Source organism: Salvelinus sp. IW2-2015, unplaced genomic scaffold (genome assembly GCF_002910315.2).
Source record: "Salvelinus sp. IW2-2015 unplaced genomic scaffold, ASM291031v2 Un_scaffold86, whole genome shotgun sequence".
NCBI classification, from domain to species: Eukaryota; Metazoa; Chordata; class Actinopteri; order Salmoniformes; family Salmonidae; genus Salvelinus; species Salvelinus sp. IW2-2015.
In genome coordinates this window covers 1,134,133-1,160,725 of record NW_019942515.1, presented here as the reverse complement: position 1 = coordinate 1,160,725, position 26,593 = coordinate 1,134,133, and the positions used below count along the sequence as shown (strand labels likewise).

The following is a 26,593-nucleotide window of genomic DNA, read 5'->3' as shown; positions in this document are numbered from 1 at the left end:
ATCTATGGAGAAGGATGTCAAGGAATACGTGGCCCACTGTAAGAGATGTGTGTTGAGTAAAGCACCTGAGCCTGAAGCAAGAGCTCCACTTGTCTCCATTGTGACAACGGCACCTTTAGAACTTGTGTGTATTCTGGACTGCAGAAGATTCAAACAACAAGTCTATTGATGTGTTAGTAGTGACTGATCACTATACTAAGCTGGCCTGTGCGTATCCATGTCCAAACCAGCCTGCTAAGACTGTTGCTCGTGTTCTCTGGAATAATTTCTTCTGCATTTATGGGTTCGCTGATTGTATCCATTCTGACAGGGGTGCTAACTTTGAGAGTTCACTTATTGCAGAATTACTTCCGTTATCTGGTGTTGAAAAGTCCCACACCATACCTTCTCATCCCATGGATTGTTTGGGGTTTTAGGCTGGGTGTCTGTACAGCACTTCGAGATATTAGCTGATGTACGAAGGGCTATATAAAATAAAATTGATTGATTGATTGATGGGTAACGGTCAAGCAGAACGTCTGAATCGCACACTGGGTGGGATGATTAGACTTCTGCCAGCTAGGTCCAAGGCTAAATTGCCTCAGATGTTGAACACATTGAYATTCTCCTATAACTGCACTATTCACGAGACTACTGGGTTTCCACCCTTCTTCTTGATGTTTGGACGCACCCCTAGGTTGCCGGTAGATGTTATGTTTGAAAGTGTGCTGTTGGATGGGGACACAGTAGATATGGATAAGTATGTCCAGTCTCTGGGTGAGGATCTGAGAGAGGCCATGACATTGGCTCAGCAGCATGCCAGTAAGCAACGAAAGAGACAAGCCGAGGTCTACAACAAACGGTCTATGGGTCACTCGGTGCAGAAGGGAGACAGAGTTCTACTTGCTAACAAGGGGGAGAGGGGCAAGAAGAAACTGGCTGATCGCTGGGAGAGTGTGGTGTACATAGTTGTTGCGAAGAACAGCTCACTGAACACATATTGTAACCAACACCCTACCACTGGACGCATCAAAACTGTGCATAGGAACCTGATTATGCCAGTCAACTTTCTGCCTTTGCCTTCGTGGGAGGAACCCGAGGGTCACGGATCTCTATCGAGTGGTGACATGATCTCTGAGATGTCTGCAGAGTCCAGCCAAATGGATGGGAGTGACGCCAGGATTGTCCACTGGGTAGCAGGCCTTCCTGAGTCTTCTGGGAGGATACTCCAAGAGGATGGTGAAGTCCCAGCTGATGAAAGTGAGGTGGAACAACTCTATGAAGTCCTCTTAAGTGAGGTGTGCTCAGCAGAAGTGGACCAGAGAGATATCCCCGAAGCCTACAAGAGTTCTGATTGCGAAACTCCATTCAATGTGGATGATGCTGTGACAGATAATGTTACCTTGGTTGAAGATGCTTCGTCAGTGTGGTCTGTGACAATCTACCAGGATTCTGATCAGTCGTCTGACACTACTAGTGTTGAGTCGGTAACTGAAAGTGTGCTGGCTCCGGATATAAGGATCTGTAGTACTCCCCATCCTGAGGTTAGACCTCTGAGCAGGGTTAGTGCTGTCTGTGACATTCCTGCTAGGTTTTTGGGTGAGGGTGTTCGGACTAGACTAGGTAGACTTATTAAGCCAGTGAATAGGCTAATCCAAACTATGTCTACACAGGAAATGAAACAGTTCTTGGTTTCTCAGTGACAGTAGGATATTGCCTACCTTTTTAAAATGTTTTATATATGTAGTAATCTAAGCGTGTCTTAGAATGATTTGTGGGTTTGTCTAATATATTTGACAATTCATGTAACTTTGTGTGTAGTCCATCGGCATAAAATGTATATGACATTTTTCGTATACGGTTGAATAAGGGATTAGCTACCCCTTATTTTTCCTAATCCTTCGCGGGATAGCTTTTCAGCTGATCGACCATCTAGAATTAAGGGACTACACTGGGTTACTCTGTCGCCCTGTGGGTGTGAAATGTGTTTTTTCTTTTGTTGCTTTGTTACTTTCGAGGTAATGTGTTTTGTTTTGTGCCTATAATCTAGTAAAACRTTGGGGGTGAATGTAGCAGTGGGATGTTGTTCCCCTAGATTATGCACCAAGTTGCACACAAGGACCAATTCAAATAGGCCAGATCAAGAGGGGATGTTAATAAATTGATAATAATAATAATAATTCGGTGTGTTTTTTTATTTAATTACAGCTGCATAGCTAATGTTATTCTTTGGTGTACAAACACTTTTTCATATCAATATCCCAATATCCCACTCCCCCTAATATCCCAGTTAGGGGGAGTGATGAGCTCTATAGCAGAGTCTCACCACTCAATCGCTGGTTGAAAACTGTTTTCTGCCCCTCCCAAAAGACAGAATTTGTAGATAATTGGCCCTCTTTCTGAGACTCACCCACAAACAGGACCAAGCCTGGCCTGCTGAGGAGTGACGGACTCCATCCTAGCTGGAGGGGTGCTCTCATCTTATCTACCAACATAGACAGGGCTCTAACTCCTCTAGCTCCACAATGAAATAGGGTGCAGGCCAGGCAGCAGGCTGTTAGCCAGCCTGCCAGCTTAGTGGAGTCCCACTAGCACAGTCAGTGTAGTCAGCTCAGCTATCCCATTGAGACCGTGTCTGTGCCTCGACCTAGGTTGGGCAAAACTAAACATGGCGGTGTTGGCCTTAGCAATCTCACTAGGACAAAGACCTCCCATTCCTGCCATTATTGAAAGAGATCGTGATACCTCACATCTCAAATAGGGCTACTTAATGTTAGATCCCTAACTTCAAAGGCAGTTATAGTCAATGAACTAATCACTGATCATAATCTTGATGTGATTGGCCTGACTGAAACATGGCTAAGCCTGATGAATTTACTGTGTTAAATGAGCCTCACCTCCTGGTTACACTAGTGACCATATCCCCGTGCATCAGCAAAGCGGAGATGTTGCTATCATTTACGATAGCAAATTTCAATTTACAAAAAAAAAAGACGTTTTCGTCTTTTGAGCTTCTAGTCATGAAATCTATGCAGCCTACTCAATCACTTTTTATAGCTACTGTTTACAGGCCTCCTGGGCCAATACAGCGTTCCTCACTGAGTTCCCTGAATTCCTATCGGACCTTGTAGTCATAGCAGATAATATTCAAATTTTTTGTGATTTAATATTCACATGAAAAAGTCCACAACCCACTCCAAAGGCTTTCGGAGCCATCATCGACTCAGTGGGTTTTGTCCACATGTCTCTGGACCTACTCACTGCCACAGTCATACTCTGGACCTAGTTTTGTCCCATGGAATAAATGTTGTAGATCTTAATGTTTTTCCTCATAACTGGACTATCGGACCACCATTTTATTAATTTTGCAATCGCAACAAATAATCTGCTCAGACCCCAACCAAGAGCATCAAAAGTCGTGCTATAAATTCTCAGACAACACAAAGATTCCTTGATGCCCTTCCAGACTCCTTCTGCCTACCCAAGGACGTCAGAGGACAAAAATCAGTTAACCACCTAACTGAGGAACCCAATTTAACCTTGCGCAATACCCTAGATGCAGTTGCACCCCTAAAAACAAAAAACATTTGTCATAAGAAACTAGCTCCCTGGTATACAGAAAATACAAGCTTCCAGAAAATTGGAACGGAAATGGCGCCACACCAAACTGGAAGTCTTCCGACTAGCTTGGAAAGACAGTACCTGCAGTATCGAAGAGCCCTCACTGCTGCTCGATCATCCTATTTTTCCAACTTAATTGAGGAAAATAAGAACAATTAAAAATGTATTTTTGATACTGTCGCAAAGCTAACTAAAAAGCAGCATTCCCCAAGTGAGGATGGCTTTCACTTCAGCAGTAATAAATTAATGAACTTCTTTGAGGAAAAGATCATGATCATTAGAAAGTAAATTACGGACTCCTCTTTAATCTGCGTATTCCTCCAAAGCTCAGCTGTCCTGAGTCTGCACAACTCTGCCAGGACCTAGGATCAAGAGAGACACTCAAGTGTTTTAGTACTATATCTCTTGACACAATGATGAAAATAATCATGGCCTCTAAACCTTCAAGCTGCATACTGGACCCTATTCCAACTAAACTACAGAAAGAGCTGCTTCCTGTGCTTGGCCCTCCTATGTTGAACATAATAAACGGCTCTCTATCCACCGGATGTGTACCAAACTCACTAAAAGTGGCAGTAATAAAGCCTCTCTTGAAAAAGCCAAACCTTGACCCAGAAAATATAAAAAACTATCGGCCTATATCGAATCTTCCATTCCTCTCAATTTTTTTTGAAAAAGCTGTGCACAGCAACTCACTGCCTTCCTGAAGACAAACAATGTGTATGAAATGCTTCAGTCTGGTTTTAGACCCCATCATAGCACTGAGACTGCATTGTGAAGGTGGTAAATGACCTTTAATGGCGTCTGACCGAGGCTCTGCATCTGTCCTCGTGCTCCTAGACCTTAGTGCTGCCTTTGATACCATCGATCACCACATTCTTTTGGAGAGATTGGAAACCCAAATTGGTCTACACGGACAAGTTCTGGCCTGGTTTAGATCTTATCTGTCGGAAAGATATCAGTTTGTCTCTGTGAATGGTTTGTCTCTGACAAATCAACTGTACATTTCGGTGTTCCACAAGGTTCCGTTTTAGGACCACTATTGTTTTCACTATATATTTTACCTCTTGGGGATGTCATTCGAAAACATAATGTTAACTTTCACTGCTATGCGGATGACACACAGCTGTACATTTCAATGAAACATGTGAAGCCCCAAATTGCCCTCGCTAGAAGCCTGTGTTTCAGACATAAGGAAGTGGATGGCTGAAAACGTCTACTTTTAAACTCGGACAAAACAAAGATGCTTGTTCTAGGTCCAAGAAACAAAGAGATCTTTCTGTTGAATCTGACAATTAATCTTGATGGTTGTAAAGTCGTCTCAAATTAAAACTGTGAAGGACCTCGGCGTTACTCTGGACCCTGATCTCTCTTTTGACGAACATATCAAGACTGTTTCAAGGACAGCTTTTTTCCATCTACGTAACATTGCAAAAATCAGAAACTTTCTGTCCAAAAATGATGCAGAAAATGTATCCATGCTTTTGTTACTTCTAGGTTAGACTACTGCAATGCTCTACTTTCTGGCTACCCGGATAAAGCACTAAATAAACTTCAGTTAGTGCTAAATACGGCTGCTAGAATCCTGACTAGAACCAAAAATTTGATTCATATTACTCCAGTGCTAGCCTCCCTACACTGGCTTCCTGTTAAGGCAAGGGCTGATTTCAAGGTTTTACTGCTAACCTACAAAGCATTACATGGGCTTGCTCCTACCTATCTTTCCGATTTGGTCCTGCCGTACATACCTACACATACGCTACGGTCACAAGACGCAGGCCTCCTAATTATCCCTAGAATTTCTAAGCAAACAGCTGGAGGCAGGGCTTTCTCTATATATCTCATTTTTATGGAATGGTCTGTCTACCCATGTGAGAGACGCAGACTCGGTCTCAACTTTTAAGTCTTTACTGAAGACTCATCTCTTCAGTGGGTCATATGATTGAGTGTAGTCTGGCCCAGGAGTGTGAAGGTGAACGAAAAGGCTCTGGAGCAACGAACTGCCCTTGCTGTCTCTGCCTGGCCGGTTCCCCTCTCTCCACTGGGATTCTCTCCTCTAACCCTATTACAGGGGCTGAGTCACTGGCTTACTGGTGCTCTTTCATGCCGTCCCTAGGAGGGGTGCGTCACTTGAGTGGTTGAGTCACTGACGTGATCTTCCCTGTCTGGGTTGGCTCCCCCCCTGGGTTGTGCCGTGGCGGTGATCTTTGTGGGCTATACTCGGCCTTGTCTCAGGATGGTAGGTTGGTGGTTGAAATATTCCTCTAGTGGTGTGGGGCTGTGCTTTGGCAAAGTGGGTGGGGTTATATCCTTCCTGTTTGGCCCTGTCCGGGGGTATCATCGGTGGGGCCACAGTGTCTCCTGACCCCTCCTGTCTCAGCCTCCAGTATTTATGCTGCAGTAGTTTATGTGTCGGGGGCTAGGGTCAGTTTGTTATATCTGGAGTACTTCTCCTGTCTTATCCGGTGTCCTGTGTGAATTTAAGTATGCTCTCTCTTATTCTCTCTTTCTCTCTTTCTTTCTCTCTCTCGGAGGACCTGAGCCCTAGGACCATGCCTCAGGACTACCTGGCATGATGACTCCTTGCTGTCCCCAGTCCACCTGGCCGTGCTGCTGCTCCAGTTCAACTGTTCTGCCTGCGGCTATGGAACCCTGACTTGTTCACCGGATGTGATACCTGTCCCAGACCTGCTGTTTTTCAACTCTCTAGAGACCGCAGGAGCGGTAGAGATACTCTCAATGATCGGCTATGAAAAGCCAACTGACATTTACTCCTGAGGTGCTGACTTGCTGCACCCTCGACAACTACTTGTGATTATTATTATTTGACCATGCTGGTCATTTATGAACATTTGAACATCTTGGCCATGTTCTGTTATAATCTCACCCGGCACAAGCCAGAAGAGGACTGGGCACCCCTCATAGCCTGGTTCCTCTCTAGGTTTCTTCCTAGGTTTTGGCCTTTCTAGGGAGTTTTTCCTAGCCACCGTGCTTCTACACCTGCATTGCATGCTGTTTGGGATTTTAGGCTGGGTTTCTGTACAGCACTTTGAGATATCAGCTGATGTAAGAAGGGCTATATAAAAACATTTSATTTGATTTGATATTGTACATACACGTGATTGTAAAAGTTTTGTATATTTTGGTTTGGCCCATCGCRGGTTATCTGTATTTCCGTATCCCCTCTTTTGCCTGACCTTCGGCATAGCAAGATATGTTGTCCTTGGCTCCGAAATTGTTCAATATAAAACCGTGGTAATGTTACACAATGTGCTGTTATGCAACCATACGTTTGTTACAATGTGGACAATATAAAGATTTATGTTAACAAGTTKCACCGAGCTCGCTAACTAGGGTATCTATTGTAACTTGTGAGTACTTGGGACAGTGTTTGAGTGAGTGTCCATGTGCTTGTGCAGGTGCCTGAGAGCTATGACTGCGCCAAGGGCTAAAATATTGTGTGTTGTCTCTTCGTGTGCAGGGCAAATAAAAATAATTCAACCAGCAGACCTCCAGTTGTGGCAGTGTCCTAATTAAAAGTACACAACGCAGAACGAACTACGCTACACATGCACAAAGTAGATGTCCTAACCGACTTGCCAAAACTATAGTTTGTTAACAAGAAATTTGTGGATTGGTTGAAAAACGAGTTTTAATGACTCCAACCTAAGTGTATGTAAACTTCCGATTTCAACTGTATCTCCCCTGGAGAAAACATCCGAGCGAACGAAACAGTGCCCCTCTGTCTCTGTATGTGTAGCCCATTTATTTGATTCTGTCTGGTCAGAAGAGTATGACATTGTTGCTGCCGTTACCATTGAATGCAAGGGAATCCAGCGAGCATTTGTGACCCACTGCCCCGATTCGGTCTTATGTAGCAAAATTTGAAATTGTGTTTTTTACATTGGATAAAAGTAGAGACTCAGAGTTACAAAATGATATATCATACACTGCAGTTGAGGAACAATGGGAAAGTAATTCTGCTTTGAAAGTTTATAAACTTGAAACCCCACTTTTTGAGAAAATGGCCCTTGAATGTTTTGGTACACCTATCGGAGAGCTCTTCTTTGTCTACACCTATTTAGCATTGTTCACACCCTCTTAAGCCTTAGCCCCACCCATCTCCTTAAGATTCGCAYGTGAGGCCATGTGCTAAATAGAGTGAGTAAAGTAGTGTAGTAAACAAACAAAGATTTTGAGACTAAAAGTGGAGAGTAGCCTACACTAAGTAAACATACACTTTATTTAGTCCTTGGCCTATACCCTAATCTGACTTTAAAAGTGTCCAGAAAAAATATTTTATCATTATTAGATGATGCTTACCCAGACACTTGTCTAAATTGATGGGTCATGTGAAAGAAACGCTATAACCACCCCCAGCCACATCTAGCTAAGAGGGTGGGTCACTATTGTCTAGACATGTACTCATGGAATACAATAGAAGGCCGTAATCACCCCCAGACACACCTGGCTAACTTGATGGGTCATGTAATCATTCTCTTGCGAAGTGGAGTCTTGTGTTTAGATATGTACTTAGTTAGCTAGTTAGCTAAACAATTAACCATAATTACAACCCATAGCTACAGTACAAATGKATTATCATAGCTAACCACTATGCATGAAATTCTGTAATATGAATCTGCAGGTAGCTTAAGCTTAACCAACAAGGCTCAAGAAGGTGTAGGTAACAACACATCTGCCGCGCTGATCCTTAACATGGGAGCCCCTCAGTGGTGCATGCTCAGTCCCCTCCTGTACTCCCTGTTCACTCATGACTGCACGGCCAGGCATGAATCCAACACCATCATTAAGTTTGCCGATGACACAACAGTGTTAGGCCTGATCACCGACAACGATGAGACAGCCTATAGGGAGGAGGTCAGAGACCTGGCCGTGTGATGCCAGGATAACWACCTCTGCCTCAACTTGATCAAGACAAAGGAGATGATTGTGGACTACAGGAAAAGAGGACCGAGCACGCCCCCATTCTCAYCAACTAGGCTGTAGTGTGGCAGGTTTAGAGCTTCAAGTTCCTTGGTGTCCACATCACCAACAAACTATCATGGTCAAAACACACCAAGACAGTCGTGAAAAGGGCATGACAAAGCCTATTCCCCCTCAGGAGACTGAAAAGATTTGGCATGGGTCCTCAGATCATCAAAAAGAATTACAGCTGCACCATCGAGAGCATCCTGACTGGTTGCATCACTGCCTGGTATGGCAACTGCTTGGCTTCCGACCGCAAGGCACTACAGAGGGTAGTGCGTATGGCCCAGTACATCACTGGGGCCAAGCTCTCTGTCATCCAGGAACTCTATACCAGGCGGTGTCAGAGGAAGACCCTAAGAATTGTCAAAGACTCCAGCCACCCTAGTCATAGACTGTTCTCTCTGCTACCGCACGGCAAGCGGTACCGGAGCGCCAAGTCTAGGTCCAAAAGGCTTCATAACAGCTTCTACCCCCAAGCCATAAGACTCCTGAACAGCTAATCAAATGGCTACCCAGATTCTTCCCGAAGTCCAAACATATTTAAGCACTTACATTACATATAAAACAAAAGATAAAACAGTACATCATATAACATTATTACACCAGTACATATCTACAATACAACATGTTTAGTACCACCATACAACAATATCACAATGTATGCGTATGCATGTGTCTGTACCTTTGTGTTTGTCTTTTCACAGTCCCCGTTGTTCCATAAGGTGTATTTTTACCAGTTTTTAAAATCTGATTCTACTGCTTGCATCCGTTACCTGATGTGGAATAGAGTTCCATGTAGTCATGGCTCTATGTAGTACTGTGTGCCTCCCAAAGTCTGTTCTGGACTTGCGGACTGTGAAGAGACCTCTGGTGGCATGTCTTGTGGGGTATGCATGGGTGTCCGATCTGTGCGCAAGTATTTTAAACAGACTGCTCGGTATGTTCAGTTTGTCATCACCTCTTAGAAAAACAAGTAATGATGAAGTCAATCTCTCTTCCACTTTGAGCCATGAGAGATTGACATGCATGCCATTAATGTTAGCTATCCATGTACTTTTAAGGGCCAGCCATCCTGCCCTGTTCTGAGCCAACTACAATTCTCCTAAGTCCCTCTTTGTGGCAGATGACCACACTACTGAACAGTAGTCTAGGTGCGACAAACCTGCCAAGTTGATAGTGTTGTTAAGAAGGCAGAGCAGCGCTTTATTATGTAAAGACTTMTCCCCATCGTAGCTACTGTTGTATCAATATGTTTTGACCATGACAATTTACTATCCAGGGTTACTCCAAGCAGTTTAGTCACCTCAACTTGCTCAATTTCCACATTATTCATTACGAGATGTAGTGGAGGTTTAGGGTTTAGTGAATGATTTGTTCCAAATACAATGGTTTTAGTTTTGGAAATATTTAGGACTAACTTATTCCTTGCTACCCATTCGGAAACTAACTGCAGCTCTTTGTTAAGTGTTGCAGTCATTTCAGTTGCTGTAGTAGCTGACGTGTATAGTGTTGAGTCATCTGTATAGATAGACACTCTGGCTTTACTCAAGGCATATGAATTGACAGGTTATAGAGCAAACAACGCATAGGTTGTAATACTGCGTTATTATGTATTTTTTGTATCTAAGGCCTGCATTTAAAGTGCTGAGTAGGCCTTTCTCTTCGTCTCTGAAGCACCTCCACGGGATCGGTGTCCCTAAACCGGGACGGTTATTKCTAACGTGCGCTAATGTGACTAGATTGACGTTTTAAGTAACAGCCAACTTTCCAGGACATAGACATGTCTTATATGGGCAGAAAGCTTCAATTCTTGTTAATCTAACTGCACTGTCCAATTTACAGTAGCTGTTACAGTGAGAAAATACCATGCTATTGTTTGAGCAGAGTGCACAACAACAAAATGCTTTTATCACGGCATCTGGTTTGATATATTCACCTCTGAAGGTAAATAATGTACTTACATTCAGTAATCTCGCTCTGATTTGTCATCCTGAGGGTCCCAGAGATAAAAGGTAGCTTTGTTTTGTTTGATAAAATCTATTTTTATGTTAAAGTGTAGGAACTGGGTTCTACAGTTTGAACCCCTGCTGTCTCAGGACCTGAAGCATATCCTTGCTTTAGGTCCTGAGCAACAGGCAGTTAGATTTGGGCATGTCACTTTAGGCAGAAATTGAAAAAAAGGGTCCAATCCTTAACTGGCATCACCTGCTAAACAACTCCCTGGCACTGACAGCATAATATGCAAGTGATTTTATAAAGCATTGTATTTTGTTTAGCTAACATTTACATAAAATTGTAGCATTTTAAATGATTAATGCCTTTGCATTTATAACGGTGCAATATCCAAGAAATCTGGTATTGGAAAAACCTTGGCCAATTTTGTTCTGATAAGAAGCAGATGTGAGTTCTAGTTTCACTTAAGCTCCCTGGGCACACTATAGATCTGACCCTGAAGACCCATCTGTAATATATGGCCCGATGGGAACTGTCGACAGGAGACATTTGTTTCCACCTCTCCATTTGTACGATTTTCTGAAGGTACAGTATGCAATACCTTTATTTTTCCAAGAAATTGTTCAAAAGAAAAGGAATTATCATGGTGCATTCAGAGAAAATTGAGAGGCTTCTGCTTTATATTAGGTAGAAATTGTGTTGTGTGTAGAATTTATCCTACTTGATTATCCTCATGGGACGATTGGATGTACCGCAGTAATCTAAAACAAAACATTGCAAACAACACTGTAAACAATATAAGAGCAAAGTCGAGGAAATTGCAGTAGCATAAAGCCACAAATCATGCATTGAGACACCATAGCGCATTATCCATCGGAACAGAGTTATTTTCCTGTGAGCGGTGAGCACAGCATTGTGGGAGAAGACTAGACAGGGCTGAGGGTGTAATCATGTTCAATCCAGCGGTCCTGCAGGCTTCTTCAGGCTGACAGAGCAATGGTCTGCAGGGAGCACAAAGAGGACAAGGTCCATCTCTGATCCCCAAAGCAATGCCCGACCTGACCGTAAGGTGAGCAGAGGAAAGGAGAGGGATGATGATTGGATGACAGCCATTCTTTTCTGCTCCATAAATGCTGGACAGGCTAGGGCGTTCAGCCAATGAGTTCCTCCATTGTAAGGTATGCATGCTGTACATACCACACACACACACACTTCTTAGGCTGAGCCTAGAGGGAACATTTCACAGGCAGATATAAACTCAAGGGGTTGATGGAAGATCACTGTGACAACTAAGGTACTGTGTAATAAAACCGCAMGGATCTAGGGTATGTTGTCATGTATTAGCTATAAAATCATCTTTGAAAGAATATACAGTTGAAGTCGTTAATATACAGTTAAGAATTCCCTGTCTTAGGTCAGTTAGGATCACCAATGTATTTTAAGAATGTGAAATGTCAGAATAATAGTAGAGAGAATGATTTATTTCAGCTTTTATTTCTTTCATCACATTCCCAGTGGGTCAGAAGTTTACATACACTCAATTAGTATTTAGTAGCATTGCCTTTAAATTGTTTAACTTGGGTCAAACGTTTCAGGTAGCCTTCCACAAGCTTCCCACAATGAGTTGGGTGAATTTTGGCTCATTCCTACTAACAGAGCTAGTGTAACTGAATCAGGTTTGTAGGCCTCCTTGCCCCCACAACATGATGCTGCCACTCCCGTGCTTCACGGTTGGGATGGTGTTCTTCGGCTTGCAAGCATCCCCCTTTCTCCTCCAAACATAACAATGGTCATTATGGCCAAACAGTTCTATTTTTGTTTCATCAGACCAGAGGACATTTCTCCAAAAAGTACGATCTTTGTCCCCATGTGCAGTTGCAAACCGTAGTCTGGCTTTTTTATGGCAGTTTTGGAGCAGTGGCTTCTTCCTTGCTGATCGGCCTTTCAGGTTATGTCGATATAGGACTCGTTTTACTGTGGATATAGAACATTTTGTACCTGTTTCATGCAGCATCTTCACAAGGTCCTTTGCTGTTGCTCTGGGATTGATTTGCACTTTTCGCACCAAAGTGCGTTCATCTCTAGGAGACAGAACGCGTCTCCTTCCTGAGTGGTATGACGGCTGCGTAGTTCCATGGTGTTTATACTTGCATACTATTGTTTGTACAGATGAACGTGGTACCTTCAGGCGTTTGGAAATTGCTCCCAAGGATGAACCAGACTTGTGGTGGTCTATAAATTTTTTTTCTGAGGTCTTGGCTGATTTCTTTAGCTTTTCCCATGTTGTCAAGCAAAGAGGCACTGAGTTTGAAGGTAGGCATTGAAATACATCCACAGGTACACCTCCAATTGACTCAACTTATGTCAATTAGCCTATCAGAAGCTTCTAAAGCCATGACATCAATTTCTGGATTTTTCCAAGCTGTTTAAAGGCACAGTCAAGTTATTGTATGTGAACTTCTGACCCACTGGAATTGTGATACAGTGAATTATAAGTGAAATAATCTGTCTGTAAACAATTGTTGGAAAAATGACTTGTGTCATGCACAAAGTAGATGTCCTAACCGACTTGCCAAAACTATAGTTTGTTAACAAGAAATTTGTGGAGTGGTTGAAAAACGAGTTTTAATGATACCAACCTAAGTGTATGTAAACTTCTGACTTCAACTGTAAATGTTTTACTTTTGGATATGTCATACAATAACCCAACTGTCCTAGATCACACAGCTTATTTCCTGTCTGGTTTGGCATATAACTCACTGTGAAGAGCAATGAACAGCATTGCTTTGCATCTACGGCATCTTTCACTTTCAAACTTCATGACAGAAAACATGTCCAAAGGATGTAAGTGGTCAAAACATGTTAAAATGACAGATACTTTTGACAGAGATACAAGACATTTACATATACTCTCTTAATACTGATCATTTCTGCATTAATGTAACAATATCTGATTTCAAAATGATGTATGTACTGTATGTTRTAAAGTAGAAATATATATGTACAGCAATAAAATCATAAAAAAATTATTCACAATGACAAAAAGAAGGCAAAGTTACGGCATAATTTCATAAATACACTTCAGACACAGACCACCATTGTACAATGTTCTTTTGCATCGTATTGTAAAAGACACCAATGAAAGTGGATGACACATGGAACTAGGGTGATGTCCATTCTCTCCTTTCAGGTTTCTTGAATTAGTGTGTGTTGGTTCCTTTCATCCGAGATTCCAGCCTTATATCGCTTCTTAAACTTTGTCGCAAACTTCCTCTTGACCAAATCATTTTCACCTCTATGGAAATTAGGACAAAAATKACAATTTAAACTCCTTTCCTCCCAACATTTGACATGGCATAGCAATGATATTAACACACCTGAAATGTGATTCAAGAACACTTACTCTTTGAGTGTACGCAAGGCAGAGCAGAAGTGAAGACACTCAAAGTCATTTCTCTCCGCGCAGAAGCATCGTCCCACCTCTCTCCTCAGTCGAACAGGGAAAGAGCCCACTCCATATGGCACTATCTGACTAGAAACAGAGTTAGGGGATTGATGAGCACATTTTGTACATGGAAGGATTAACAATATCTTTGAATTGAATGGATGTGTTTCTTAACCTACAAAGGGAACTCAGTGTTTTGTTTTATTTTATCACAGCACAGCACAGAATGTCTGGAATTTTATCTTGAAGCTCTCATAATAGCTCAATATCCTATCACTATTGGCACTCACAAAATGCTTTCACAGAACCAATTAAGCAGATACTATATACTGTATACAACTGCATGGCCCTGAAAAGCTGGGCAAACACTGGTGTCTAATGAGCCTCGAGGGTATAATGTACTAAACCTGTCTTACAGGACACAGAGAGGACGGCAGTCTGTAATAACACATTTATATCTCCTGAAGCTGCTCTTTCATTGCTCTGGGAATTAACCTTTATCCTGATGCCAACCAGAGCATGTCTGCCTGCCCGCCATTATGGCTCGATGCCCATCTGATGCCTGGAACATGTTAACAAGACCATGCACACCGTCAACTGATTCCAGATGCCATGCACGGCTCAAAGCATCCCCATCAAACAGGGTCACCTCCTCCCTGTGTTCTCCACACACCATCACACACATGCACTCATCCCTCGCACGCTGACATACACACTCACACACATGCACCCATCTATCTGTCTGTCTGTTGGTCAGTCGGTCGGTCTGTCTGTCTGTGTCTGTCAGAGCAGCCTGCTCTTTAAACACTAACACATCTGCATTCCAAACTGTGTTTTTGGCAGCTGTTGAAAGGTGACCCTTTCTTTTCTCATCTCTTTCTCCCTGTTGTAGTTTTTTGGACGGTGAATGCCTGTCTCTATGACTGCCAGTAAATGTCCCAAAATTTTTAGGAACTGTGACCTGTCGTAGTTGCTAGAGTTGGCGTTGGAAGTAGATAGCTTGAGTCAACAGAATTTAATAGAAACCACACATGAGTTTCATAAAACCCTATGCTAATTTTGGAAATGAATGGTTATTTGCAAACTTTTAATATGAAATGTAATATCAGTTCCTAACTGCCGATGTCYATCCCTTTGTTTTAATAATGTTTGGTAGGCGGACGTGTGGTATTACCAATGATATGATAATGACAACAACAAGGGATTACATAATTGCATACTACTACTGTGATTCCATGTTTAAACATAGCACAGTACCTAAAATGTATAGGCCTTAGTCTTTAGTAGCTGTTTTTGGCTAACCATGGGGAAGTACAGCCTAGTGGCAAACTTATAGAAACCTGGTACTTCCAGAACACATATGAAAGCTCTTTTGAGGAAACAAGGAATTAACAAGAGGACAGATGCCCTAACCACTGCTCCAACTAATTGGATGTGGGATATTTGGGTCAGGAAGTATGTTCAGATACATCTTATTGTAGGTTGACTAGTAAATGTTGAAGAGTTACACTACTTGTTTTTGAAAAATGTGAGTAGATATCTTTTTTTATGTTACACAAGAAGCTTCAGCAGGAAAGAGTTGAGAGACAGTCTGAGTTGATGATAAACAGTAGCTGCCTCTTATTTTAAATTAAATCCTTGACACTTTGCGTTTTTGAGATTTACAGAGTACCACAAATCATCCAGCTCCTTACACCCTGATGTGATAATGAATCACAAAAAAATATAAAAAACCCTGTGGCTTCTCATTGCGCTGTCACAACACACCATGGCTCAATGCAAAAATATGATACAGCATGAGAATTTATCATTCAAATGTCACGCATTTCCACCTTTTCAATCCAACAAAACTATGTATAGATGTAGCTCTGATTTCACAACACAGAGATGTGTCTTCAAGATCTTTCTAGCTATGGTATGTTTATGAGGGGGTGAATTCCAGTTGTGCTGTGTGATGTTCGTGTGTGAGTGTGTCGATGGACTCACCCAGGAGTGTTGACCCAGACGATGCCGATGTGGCAGAAGTACACACATTCTTTATCTTTCAGGTTCTCACAGGAACAACGCCTCTCCCGCCGATGGGGCCTGTGGTTAAGCAGCTTCACGGGGCCCTCCTCTGGACCAGTCCCAGGGATAGAGGTGGAGTCTGAGTATGCTGGGAGAAAGGGAAAACCCATGAATGAAGCATTATATCAAGATAACACACACTAATGAAACTTTTACAAGGACATTGGGTACAGAATTGTGAGATTGCGGTCACTCCATTTTGTATTCGTTTCTGAAGAACAGTGTGTACTGTAGCTCATTTGGCACTGCTAATGTGGTTATAATCGTGACACATCCATCCTATTATGTGCTTCTCATAGGGGCCAATAGTCTATAAAACAATTAACTTATTGAGTGTCCTCCAGCCCTCTCACCGTCTATAGGCCATCTTACTGCCACTGGGCTACACTGGGCAACAGACAGCCTTTTATCCAGCCCTCAGAAAGACACTGATCAGCACTGGTTATTCATTTGATGTCAGTCAGACACACAGTTGAAGTCGGAAGTTTACATACACTTTAGCCAAATACATTTAAACTCAGTTTTTCACAATTCCTGACATTTAACCCTAGTAAAAATTCCATGTTTTAGGTCAGTTAGGATCACCACTTTATTTTAAGAATGTGAAATGTCAGAATAATAGTAGACAATTATTTATTTTAGCTTTTTTTTCTTTCATCACATTCCCAGTGGGTCAGAAGTTTATATACACTCAATTAGTATTTGGTAGCATTGCCTTTAAATTGTTTAACTTCTGACCCACTGGCCAAATTGTTTAATGTTTCAGGTAGCCTTCCCACAATAAGTTGGGTGAATTTTGGCCCACTCCTCCTGACAGAGCTGGTGTAACTGAGTCAGGTTTGTAGGCCTCCTTGCTTGCACACGCTTTTTCAGTTCTGCCCACAAATGTTCTATAGGATTGAGGTCAGGGCTTTGTGATGGCCATTCCAATACCTTGACTTTGCTGTCCTTAAGCCATTTTGCCACAACTTTGGAAGTATGCTTGTCCATTTGGAATACCCATTTGTGACCATGCTTTAACTTCCTGACTGATGTCTTGAGATGTTGCTTCAATATATCTACATAATTTTCCATCCTCATGATATCATCTATTTTGTGAAGTGCACCAGTCACTCCTGCAGCAAAGCATCCCCCACAACATGATGCTGCCACCCCCGGGCTTCAGGGTTGGGATGGTGTTCTTTGGCTTGCATGCCTCCCCCTTTCTCCTCCAAACATAACAATGGTCATTATGGCAAAATAGTTCTATTTTTGTTTCATCAGACCAGAGGACATTTCTMYAAAAAGTACGAACTTTGTCCCCATGTGCAGTTGCAAACCGTAGTCTGGATATTTTATGGCGGTTTTGGAGCATTGGTTTCTTCCTTGCTGAGCGGCCTTTCAGGTTATGTCGATATAGGACTCGTTTTACTGTGGATATAGATACCTTTGTACCTATTTCCTCCAGCATCTTCACAATGTCCTTTGCTTTTGTTCTGGGATTGATTGGCACTTTTCGCACCAAAGTGCGTTCATCTCTAGGAGACAGAACGCGTCTCCTTCCTTCCTGAGCGGTATGACGGCTGCGTGGTCCCATGGTGTTTATACTTGCATACTATTGTTTGTACAGATGAACGTGGTACCTTCAGGTGTTTGGAAATTGCTCCCAAGGATGAACCAGACTTATGGAGGTCTACAATGTTTTTTTCTGAGGTCTTGGCTGATTTCTTTTGATTTTCCCATGATGTCAAGCAAAGAGGCAGTGAGTTTGAAGGAAGGCCTTGAAATACATCCACAGGTACACCTCCAATTGACTCAAATGATGTCAATTAGCCTATCAGAAGCTTCTAAAGCCATGACATCATTTTCTGGAATTTTGACGCTGTTTAAAGGCACAGTCAACTTAGTGTATGTAAACTTCTGACCCACTGGAATTGTGATACAGTGAATTATAAGTGAAATAATCTATCTGTAAACAATTGTTGGAAAAATTACTTGTGTCATGCACAAAGTAGATGTCCTAACCGACTTGCCAAAACTATAGTTTGTTAACAAGAAATGTGTGGAGTGGTTGAAAAACGAGTTTTAATGACTCCAATCTAAGTGTATGTAAACTTCGAACTTCAACTGTATTATTACAGTCTGATAGCCCAGATGAAGCCTAGATTAGGTTGCCACTGTATGTCCAGTATAGACAGGGATTTCTTTTCTGATAATGACACTGTCTACACATAGCTACGTTCTTATGTTTCCCACATCTAACCCTAATATATTTCTTACGCTTTATATTTTATTTTGTAAATTGTATCAAACTGTTACACCCTGTAAAGGTCAATAGTTTAATACATGTGCTACAAAGCTCAAGTGGTGGAGAATCCCAAATGCCATGTGGATTTGGGTTTAAAGCACTCCAATGAATCAGTGGCCAACCACATTGTACCCTGCATGTTCCTTGCAAGTTCATGCAGTGCATTCAGGCATCTGTTGGGGCAAGCCACGAGTGCAGCTTCTGATAATTGGGTTGGGGTTTGACTTTTTATCACTTGAAGGAAACCAGATTTCCCTTGTACACCAAAGCGGTCCTCTTCAGCTCTTTATTAACAAGTCTCAGGGAAAATGCCCCAACAGAGAGTCTGATCATACAGGTGTCGAGTGATTTACGTAAGTAGCTTTGACTGATGCAAATAGCTAAAGGTAAATCATCTTTTGATCAGGGAACTGTTTTAATGGTGGATTTCTTGCTTTAGACTTATAGCAAGGAAATTAAAGGTTGGGGTCTTACAGACTCCGCGCCAAACAGATGCCTGGACCATGGATTATACTGTATTGGCATTTACTATGGAAATGTTACACTACAAGCCTTGCGTGCCTCCTGAGATTACATTTTATTTAGTGACCTGTTTGGAGAAGTGAGAGTTCACTGCTTTAGCGTTTCAGTTGATTGCCAAAGACATCCATGAGTTTACTATTTAATCCATACCAACCCATTAAGTGAGAAACGATCTCCGGCAGAATGTTGAGGCAACATTGTCAGAGCCCCTGGCCCTGTTTTAACAAGATTAGTGGATGTAACGTTATGAACTACCACAGATTATATCCCCGGTAATCCTGTATATATACAGTGCCTTCAGAAAATATCCCCCCCCCCCCGTGAGTGCGTAGTTAGATACCTTCTGCAAAGGTGCTTCCTTTATCAGCATCATAAAAGCTGATCGTATTTCAACCACATAAAATATGCATCCAAGCAGAACTGAAATCTGATCAGAAACATGTTGGGTCGTTTTCACAGCTTTCTATACTGAACAAAAATATAAACGCAACATGCAAAAAGTTCAACAATTTTGCTGAGTTACAGTACATATAAGGAAATCTGTCAAATTAAATAAATTCATTAGCCCCTAATCTATGGATTTCACATGACTGGGCAGGGGCACAGCCTTGGGTGGGCCTGTGACGGCCCACTTGGGCCCACCCACTTGGGAGCCAGGTCCCCCCATTGTGGAGCCAGGCCCAGCCAATCCAAATTAGTTTTTCCCAACAAAAGGAATTATTACAGCCAATATACTCCTCAGCACCCCACTCCCCCTTCTCAGATGATCCCGCAGGTGAAGAAGCCGGATGTGAAGGTACTGTGCTGGTGTGGTTACACGTGGTCTGCAGTTGTGAGACCGGTTGATGTACTACCAAATTCTCTAAAACAACTTTAGAGGCGGCTTATGGTACAGAAATGAAAATTCTGGCAACAGCTATGTTGGACATTCCTGCAGTCAGAATGCTAACGTGTGGCATTGAGACGTGTGGCATTGTGTTGTGTAACAAAACCGCACATTTTAGAGTGTCCTTTTATTGTCCCCAGCACAATATGCACTTGTGTAATGATAATGCTGTTTAATCAGCTTCTTGATATGCCACATCTTCAGGTGGATGGATTATTTTGGCAAAGGAGAAATGCTCACCAACAGGGATGTAAACAAATTTGTGTTCAATTTTTGGGTCAGGAAGTTATTCATTACACTTTGGATGGTGTATCAATACACCCAGTCACTACAAAGATACAGGTGTCCTTCCTAACTCAGTTGCTGGAGAGTAAGGAAACCACTCAGGGATTTCACCATGAGGCCAATAGTGACTTTAAAACAGTTACAGAGTTTAATGGCTGTGATAGGAGAAAACTGAGGATGGATCAACAACATTGTAGTTACTCCACAATACTAACTTAACTGACAGAGTGAAAAGAAGAATTCCTAAACATGCATCCTGTTTGCAACAAAGCACTAAAGTAATACTGCAAAGAATATGGCATAGCAATTCACTTTTTGTTCCGAATATAAAGTGTTATTTTTTGTGAAAATCCAATATAACACATTACTGAGTGTCACGTTCCTGACCTATTTCTGTTAGTTTGTTGTATGTGTTAGTTGGTCAGGACGTGAGTTTGGGTGGGCATTCTATGTTGTCTGTTTCTATGTTGGTTTAAGGGTTGCCTGGTATGGCTCTCAATTAGAGGCAGGTGTTTGGCGTTCCTCTAATTGAGAGTCATATTTAGGTAGGTTGTTTCACAGTGTTCGTTGTGGGTGGTTGTCTCCTGTGTCTGTATGTATGTTCGTGCCACACGGGACTGTAGCGTTTGTTTGTAGTCGTGTACCTGTTTGTGCGTTCTTCACGTTATATGTAAGTTCGTGTCCAGGTCTGTTTTCATCGTTTATTTGTTTTGTAGTTTATTCAAGTATAGTTCRTTTTCTGTCTTCGTTGTTTTGTCGTGTCTTAAATAAATCATGTCATCATACCTCGCTGCACATTGGTCTTCAGATCCCTCTCTCCTCTCCTCGTCTGAGGAGGAGGAGGATTTAGAGTATCGTTACACTGAGTATCATTCTCCATATTTTCAAGCGTAGTGGTGGCCGCATCATGTTATGGATATTCTTGTAATCGTTAAGRACTGGGGAATTTTCCAAGATGAAAAATAAACAGAATGGAGCAAAGCACAGGCAAAATCCGAGAGGAAAACCTGCTTCAGTCTGCTTTCCACCAGACATTGGGAGATGAATTCCCCTTTCAGCATGACAATAACCTAAAACACAAGGCCAAATCTACACTGGAGTTGCTTACCAAGAAGACAGTAAATGTTCCTGAGTGTCCGAGTTGCAGTTTTGACTTAAATCTACTTGAACATCTATGACAAGATCTGGAAATGGTTGTCTATCTAGCAATGATCAACAACCAATTTGACAGAGCTTGAAGAATTTTGAAAAGAATAATGGGAAAGTGTTGCACAATCCAGGTGTGGAGAACTCTAAGAGACATAAACAGAAAGACTCACAGCTGTAATCGCTGCCAAAGATGCTTCTACGAAATACTTACGTAAATTAGATACAGTTGAAGTCGGAAGTCATTAAAACTTGTTTTTCAACCACTCTAAAAATGTCTTGTTAATAAACTATAGTTTTGGCAAGCCGGTTAGGACATCTACTTTTGTGCATGACACAAGTAATTTTTCCAACAATTTTCTACAGACAAATTATTTCACTTAGAATTCACTGTATCACAATTCCAGTTGGTCAGAAGTATACATACATTAAGTTGACTGTGCCTTCTAAAAAGCTTGGAAAATTCCTAGAACATGATGTCATGGCTTAAGAAGCTTCTGATAGGCTAGTTGACATCATTTGAGTCAATTGGAGGTGTACCTGTGGATGTATTTCAAGGCCTTCCTTTAAACTCAGTGCCTCTTTGCTTGACATCATGGAAAAATCWAAAGAAATCAGCCAAGACCTCAGAAAAARAATTGTAGACCTCCACAAGTCTGGTTCATCCTTGGGAGCAATTTCCAAACACCTGAAGGTACCACGTTCATCTGTACAAACAATAGTATGCAAGTATAAACACCATGGGACTACGCAGCCGTCATACCGCTCAGGAAGGAGACGCGTTCTGTCTCCTAGAGATGAACGCACTTTGGTGCAAAAAGTGCAAATCAATCCCAGAACAACAGCAAAGGACCTTGTGAAGATGCTGGAGGAAACAGGTACAAAAGTATCGATATCCACAGTAAAACGAGTCCTATATCAACATAACCTGAAAGGCTATGAAGAAACCACTGCTCCAAAACCGCCATTAAAAATCCAGACTACGGTTTGCAACTGCACATGAGGACAAAGATCGTACTTTTTGTAGAAATGTCCTCTGGTCTGATGAAACAAAAATAGAACTGTTTGGCCATAATGACCATTGTTATGTTTGGAGGAGAAAAGGGGAGGCTTGCAAGCCGAAGAACACCATCCCAACCGTGACGGACGGGGGTGGCAGCATCATGTTGTGGGGGTGCTTTGCAGGAGGGACTGGTGCACTTCACAAAATAGATGCCATCATGAGGGAGGAAAATTATGTGGATATTGAGGCAACATCTCAATATATTGAAGCAACATCTCAAGACATCAGTCAGGAAGTTAAAGCATGGTTGCAAGTGGGTCTTCCAAATGGACAATGACCCCAAGCATACTTCCAAAGTTGTGGCAAAATGGCTTAAGGACARCAAAGTCAAGGTATTGGAGTGGCCATCACAAAGCACCGACCTCAATCCCATAGGAAATTTGTGGGCAGAACTGAAAAAGCGTGTGCAAGCAAGGAGGCCTCCAAACCTGACTCAGTTACACCAGCTCTGTCAGGAGGAATGGGCCAAAATTCACCCAACTTATTGTGGGAAGCTTGTGGAAGGCTACCTGAAACATTTGACCCAAGTTAAACAATTTAAAGGCAATGCTACCAAATGCTAATTGAGTGTATGTAAACTTCTGACCCACTGGGAATGTGATGAAAGAAATTAAAGCTGAAATAAATAATTCTCTCTACTATTATTCTGACATTTCACATTCTTAAAATAAAGTGGTGATCCTTTACGAGGATTAAATGTCATGTATTGTGAAAACCTGAGTTTAAATCTATTTGGCTAAGGTGTATGTAAACTTCTGACTTCAACTGTATATCTGTGTTTCATTTTCAATAAATGCGCAAACATTTCTAAAAACAAGTTTTCTCTTTGTCATTATGGGGTATTGTGTGTAGATGACTGTCCCACAACAACATGTGGAATAATTCAAGGGGTATGGATACGTTCTGAATGCACTGTATATGGTACAATACAATATATGGGTGGCATGTTACCACAAGCAACAGTTTTGCTGTGTATAATGGCTTATATGGATTCCAGACATTGCTGAACTAACCAATGTTAAACTCTTATTATCATATATCAGAAACAATAAACCATAGAGTGTACTTTAACAACACCCATAACACAGGACATAGTTTTTAGAAGTATCTATCTAATAAAATCCATAATAATAATCCACAATAATAATCCATGTTTAATTTGTGTTATCAAAAAAAAAAATGTTGCTTTCATAAAGTCTTGACCTTGATAAATAGTCTACTACAAGGTYTCCTTCCCCATACAATTAGGATTGACGTTAATGGAGAATGTTTTCCTGGTTCAGATCATTGGGCGGTTAAATCTCAGCCCACCACCAGAGCTGAATCCCTGTTTCCTCCAGCTAAAGCCCTCTAAACCAGTGAGGTGTTGCCTGGGGTTCTCCATTATAAAACTGACTTACTGTATACTCTATGGTTCCGAAGGGAATTTGCAGCAGCAACACATGACGTAGAAATATTCAGACCAAAAGAGCAGTAAATATATTTGTAATATTATGCTGAATGACTAGTCCAAATTCCTCGAAAGCACGATGTAAAAACAGCCCCAGTGTGAACACTTGTTGCTAAATCTTCTGATTTAGAGATATCGAGGTAGAGAGAGTACTTATCTCTACATAGCTAACCCTTACTTTTGTTTGTGTCCTGACCTAAATGTATACCTTTTGTCCTTCTTTGATCGAGGAGTACGTAGCTAGATATTTTGAACTCTTCCCTCAGATTTAAAAAGAAAATGGCTATTTATCAACCCTTTATAATAAGCATCAGATGTCTGGCTACCACAACTACGTGGTTTAGGATTCTTCATGGATGACCAATATGCAGTTTATCAAAAACATACTCATTTAGAATGTCCTGCAGACCAATAACAAGTCACAATAACATTTTGTTTGGTTGATACATGTAATCATTTTGAGGATATGTTAGATTAAACAACAAAAAAATCTATTTCATGTATTGAGAAATGTGGAAGTTGTAATTGATAGCTTATCTGTAAGCTAATTTTTGCAATTCAGCCCACCACCAGAGCTGAATCTCTTTTCCTGCAGCTAAAGCCCTCTACACTGAGGTGGGGTGTTGCCTGGGGATCTCTGTTATAGAACTGACCTATGGTCTGTGGTTCCTAAGGGAATGTGCAGCACACATGGTCAGCAACCCATGACGTAGAAATGTTCAGACCAAAAGAACAGTATATTTTTTATATTGGGCTGAATGAGTAGTCCAAATTCCTGAAAAGAACTGCGTGATGTAATGCAACAGCCCCATTGTGAACACCTGCTGCATTGTATCTTTTGATCTAGAGATATTACAAATCTCGAGGAATCTATAGAAATAGTACACATCTATAGAGAGTACGTATCTCTAGATAGTTACCTCTTACTTTCATTTGTGTCCTGACCTAAACTTATCCGTTTTTTCCTTCTTCGATCAAGGAGAAMGTAGCTAGGTGGTTTGAACTTTTCCCTCAGATTAAAAAAAAAGATGGCTATTTTTTAACCCCTTGTAATTAGCATCAGATGTTTGGCTACCACAGCGGCAGAGTGGTTAAGGATTCTTCATGTATCAAAAACACACTCATTTAGAATGTCCTGCAGACCAATACTAGTAGGTCACACAATCACATGTTGTTTGGTTGATGAACGTAGTCCTATTGAGGATATGTTAGATTAAAGTAAAATGTTATGTAATGAGAAATGTGGAAGTTGTGATTGACGGCTTATCTGTGAGCCATTTTATTAATTTACTTGACCTTATTTTACCAGGTAAATTGATAAATCAACAACCTGGGCAAATGCTATAGGGAAATTGAAGGAGTTGCCAACTGGAATGTGGAGGTGTTAAGGTGTCCTTGAAGTTTAAGTGTAAGGTTGGAAAATAAATCAGAACACTATGGTTTACATTAGCTGGCATCTAACTCTTATGGTCCAGGACATGGGCAGTCAGAATGTCCACATTTCTCCCCTTTATATGTACATATATAATACAATTCTAAAGTGGGATGCTGCTTTGCTAATACTGTAGTTTAAAGTATATGTACATTTCATCCATTGGAGTTTTTTGCTATTTTTACACTTTAGTCTTTTAGCAGATGCTCTGATCATGAGTGACTTACATTAGTGAGTGCATACATTTTCATACCGGTCCCCCGTGTGAATTGAAATCACAACCATGGCAATGCAAGCRCTATGCTCTACCAACTGAACCACGCAGGACCATGTTTTGATACTTGTAATATATAACACTCTCCTCATTCGACATCAGCACAAAAATTAGATCAGTTCACAACATTGCATCAGCAGCAAAGATTATATCAGAGGTAATTGTTATGCAAACAATTTCTTTCTAATCTCATACAGAATATTGTGACTCTTGAGCAGGGGATACAGACATCTCCTTCATAACAACTGTAGTGATGATATAAAATAGGCTTTTTTGTTCCCAAGTAGATTCAATAAATCAATTTAACACTGCTCCTTTGAAGAACATATCAAAACAGACAGAGATAAAAGCACACAGTTAAAGCTGACAGCTGACCCTGGTATCTGCTCACAGGCATGACCAACATGAGCGCTCGCAATCACCGACTACATGTTATCTCTATTAAACCACAGCTCAGGTGCAACAAGTATACCCCACAGGATAGTAAAGCACACTTTATGCCAGTTAAAACAAAAAGTGCATGCTTCTCATACGGTCTCAATAATCATTGTGAATAAGAATTTGTTCTTAACTGACTTGCCTAGTTAAATAAAGCATAACTAAAATAAAAAAGTAGGAGAAAGGTCTTTACCTTCATGCTCCAGTATCAAAACCAAAGTAGTGGTCAGGAAGTAAAAAGTGGTGAGATCCATTATTCTGTTCCAATGTTCCAAACAGCTGTGAGTACAAACAGCTCCAAATTCTAAAATAGTAGTGACAATATTTCCAGAAGCAGGGATCAGTGAGAAGTGAAGCATGGAGAAGTTCTACAGTCAGTCCCAGACACTGGTCTGGAGCAGCAGCACCTCAGACATCAGCACACCCTTCCTTCCTCCTCCACAGATTCTGTCTCTGTCACTACTTCTGCCTCTCCTCTCCCCCACAGTCCCACACATGGACAACAGCCCTACACTTGTGTGTGTGTGTGTGTGTGTGCGTGTGCGCAGCGATACACTATACTAAGTGTATACATCTCTGCTATGTGCTGCAGGCCTGCCTGTTACTGATAACATACAGCAGGAAAGAGCTGCCTTGAGAGAGGATTGTTTCTGACCACATCCCGAAAGGTGTGCTGAAGGTGTTGTCACAGGACCAAGCCAGTTGGGATTAGAATAGAGCACTGTGGTGAGTCCAGCACCAGAGCACAAGGAAAGC

The 26,593-nt window shown here is 41.5% G+C and overlaps 1 protein-coding gene across 1 annotated transcript; it reads right to left on the bottom strand.

The window, feature by feature from the left end:
* Positions 1–13,096: 13,096 nt before the first annotated feature.
* On the bottom strand, positions 13,097–26,337 carry LOC112068155 (endothelin-1-like). Its single transcript, XM_024135210.2, has 4 exons — positions 26,031–26,337; positions 15,974–16,142; positions 13,946–14,074; positions 13,097–13,837 (listed from the first exon to the last, which is right to left on the bottom strand). The coding sequence occupies exons 1-4, from the start codon at positions 26,194–26,196 to the stop codon at positions 13,729–13,731; spliced, it is 573 nt and encodes a 190-aa protein (XP_023990978.1). The 5' UTR covers positions 26,197–26,337; the 3' UTR covers positions 13,097–13,728.
* Between the last annotated feature and the right edge of the window lie 256 nt (positions 26,338–26,593).

Bases quoted from the DNA above. Each gene is read 5' to 3' on its own strand.
- LOC112068155 (XM_024135210.2), bottom strand. From the start codon at position 26,196: ATGCTTCACTTCTCACTGATCCCTGCTTCTGGAAATATTGTCACTACT. The intron at 16,143-26,030 runs GTAAAGACCTTT...CCTTTCTCCCAG, and splicing joins TTTGATACTGGAGCATGAAG to CATACTCAGACTCCACCTCT. The intron at 13,838-13,945 runs GTAAGTGTTCTT...TAATTTCCATAG, and splicing joins GCCTTGCGTACACTCAAAGA to AGGTGAAAATGATTTGGTCA.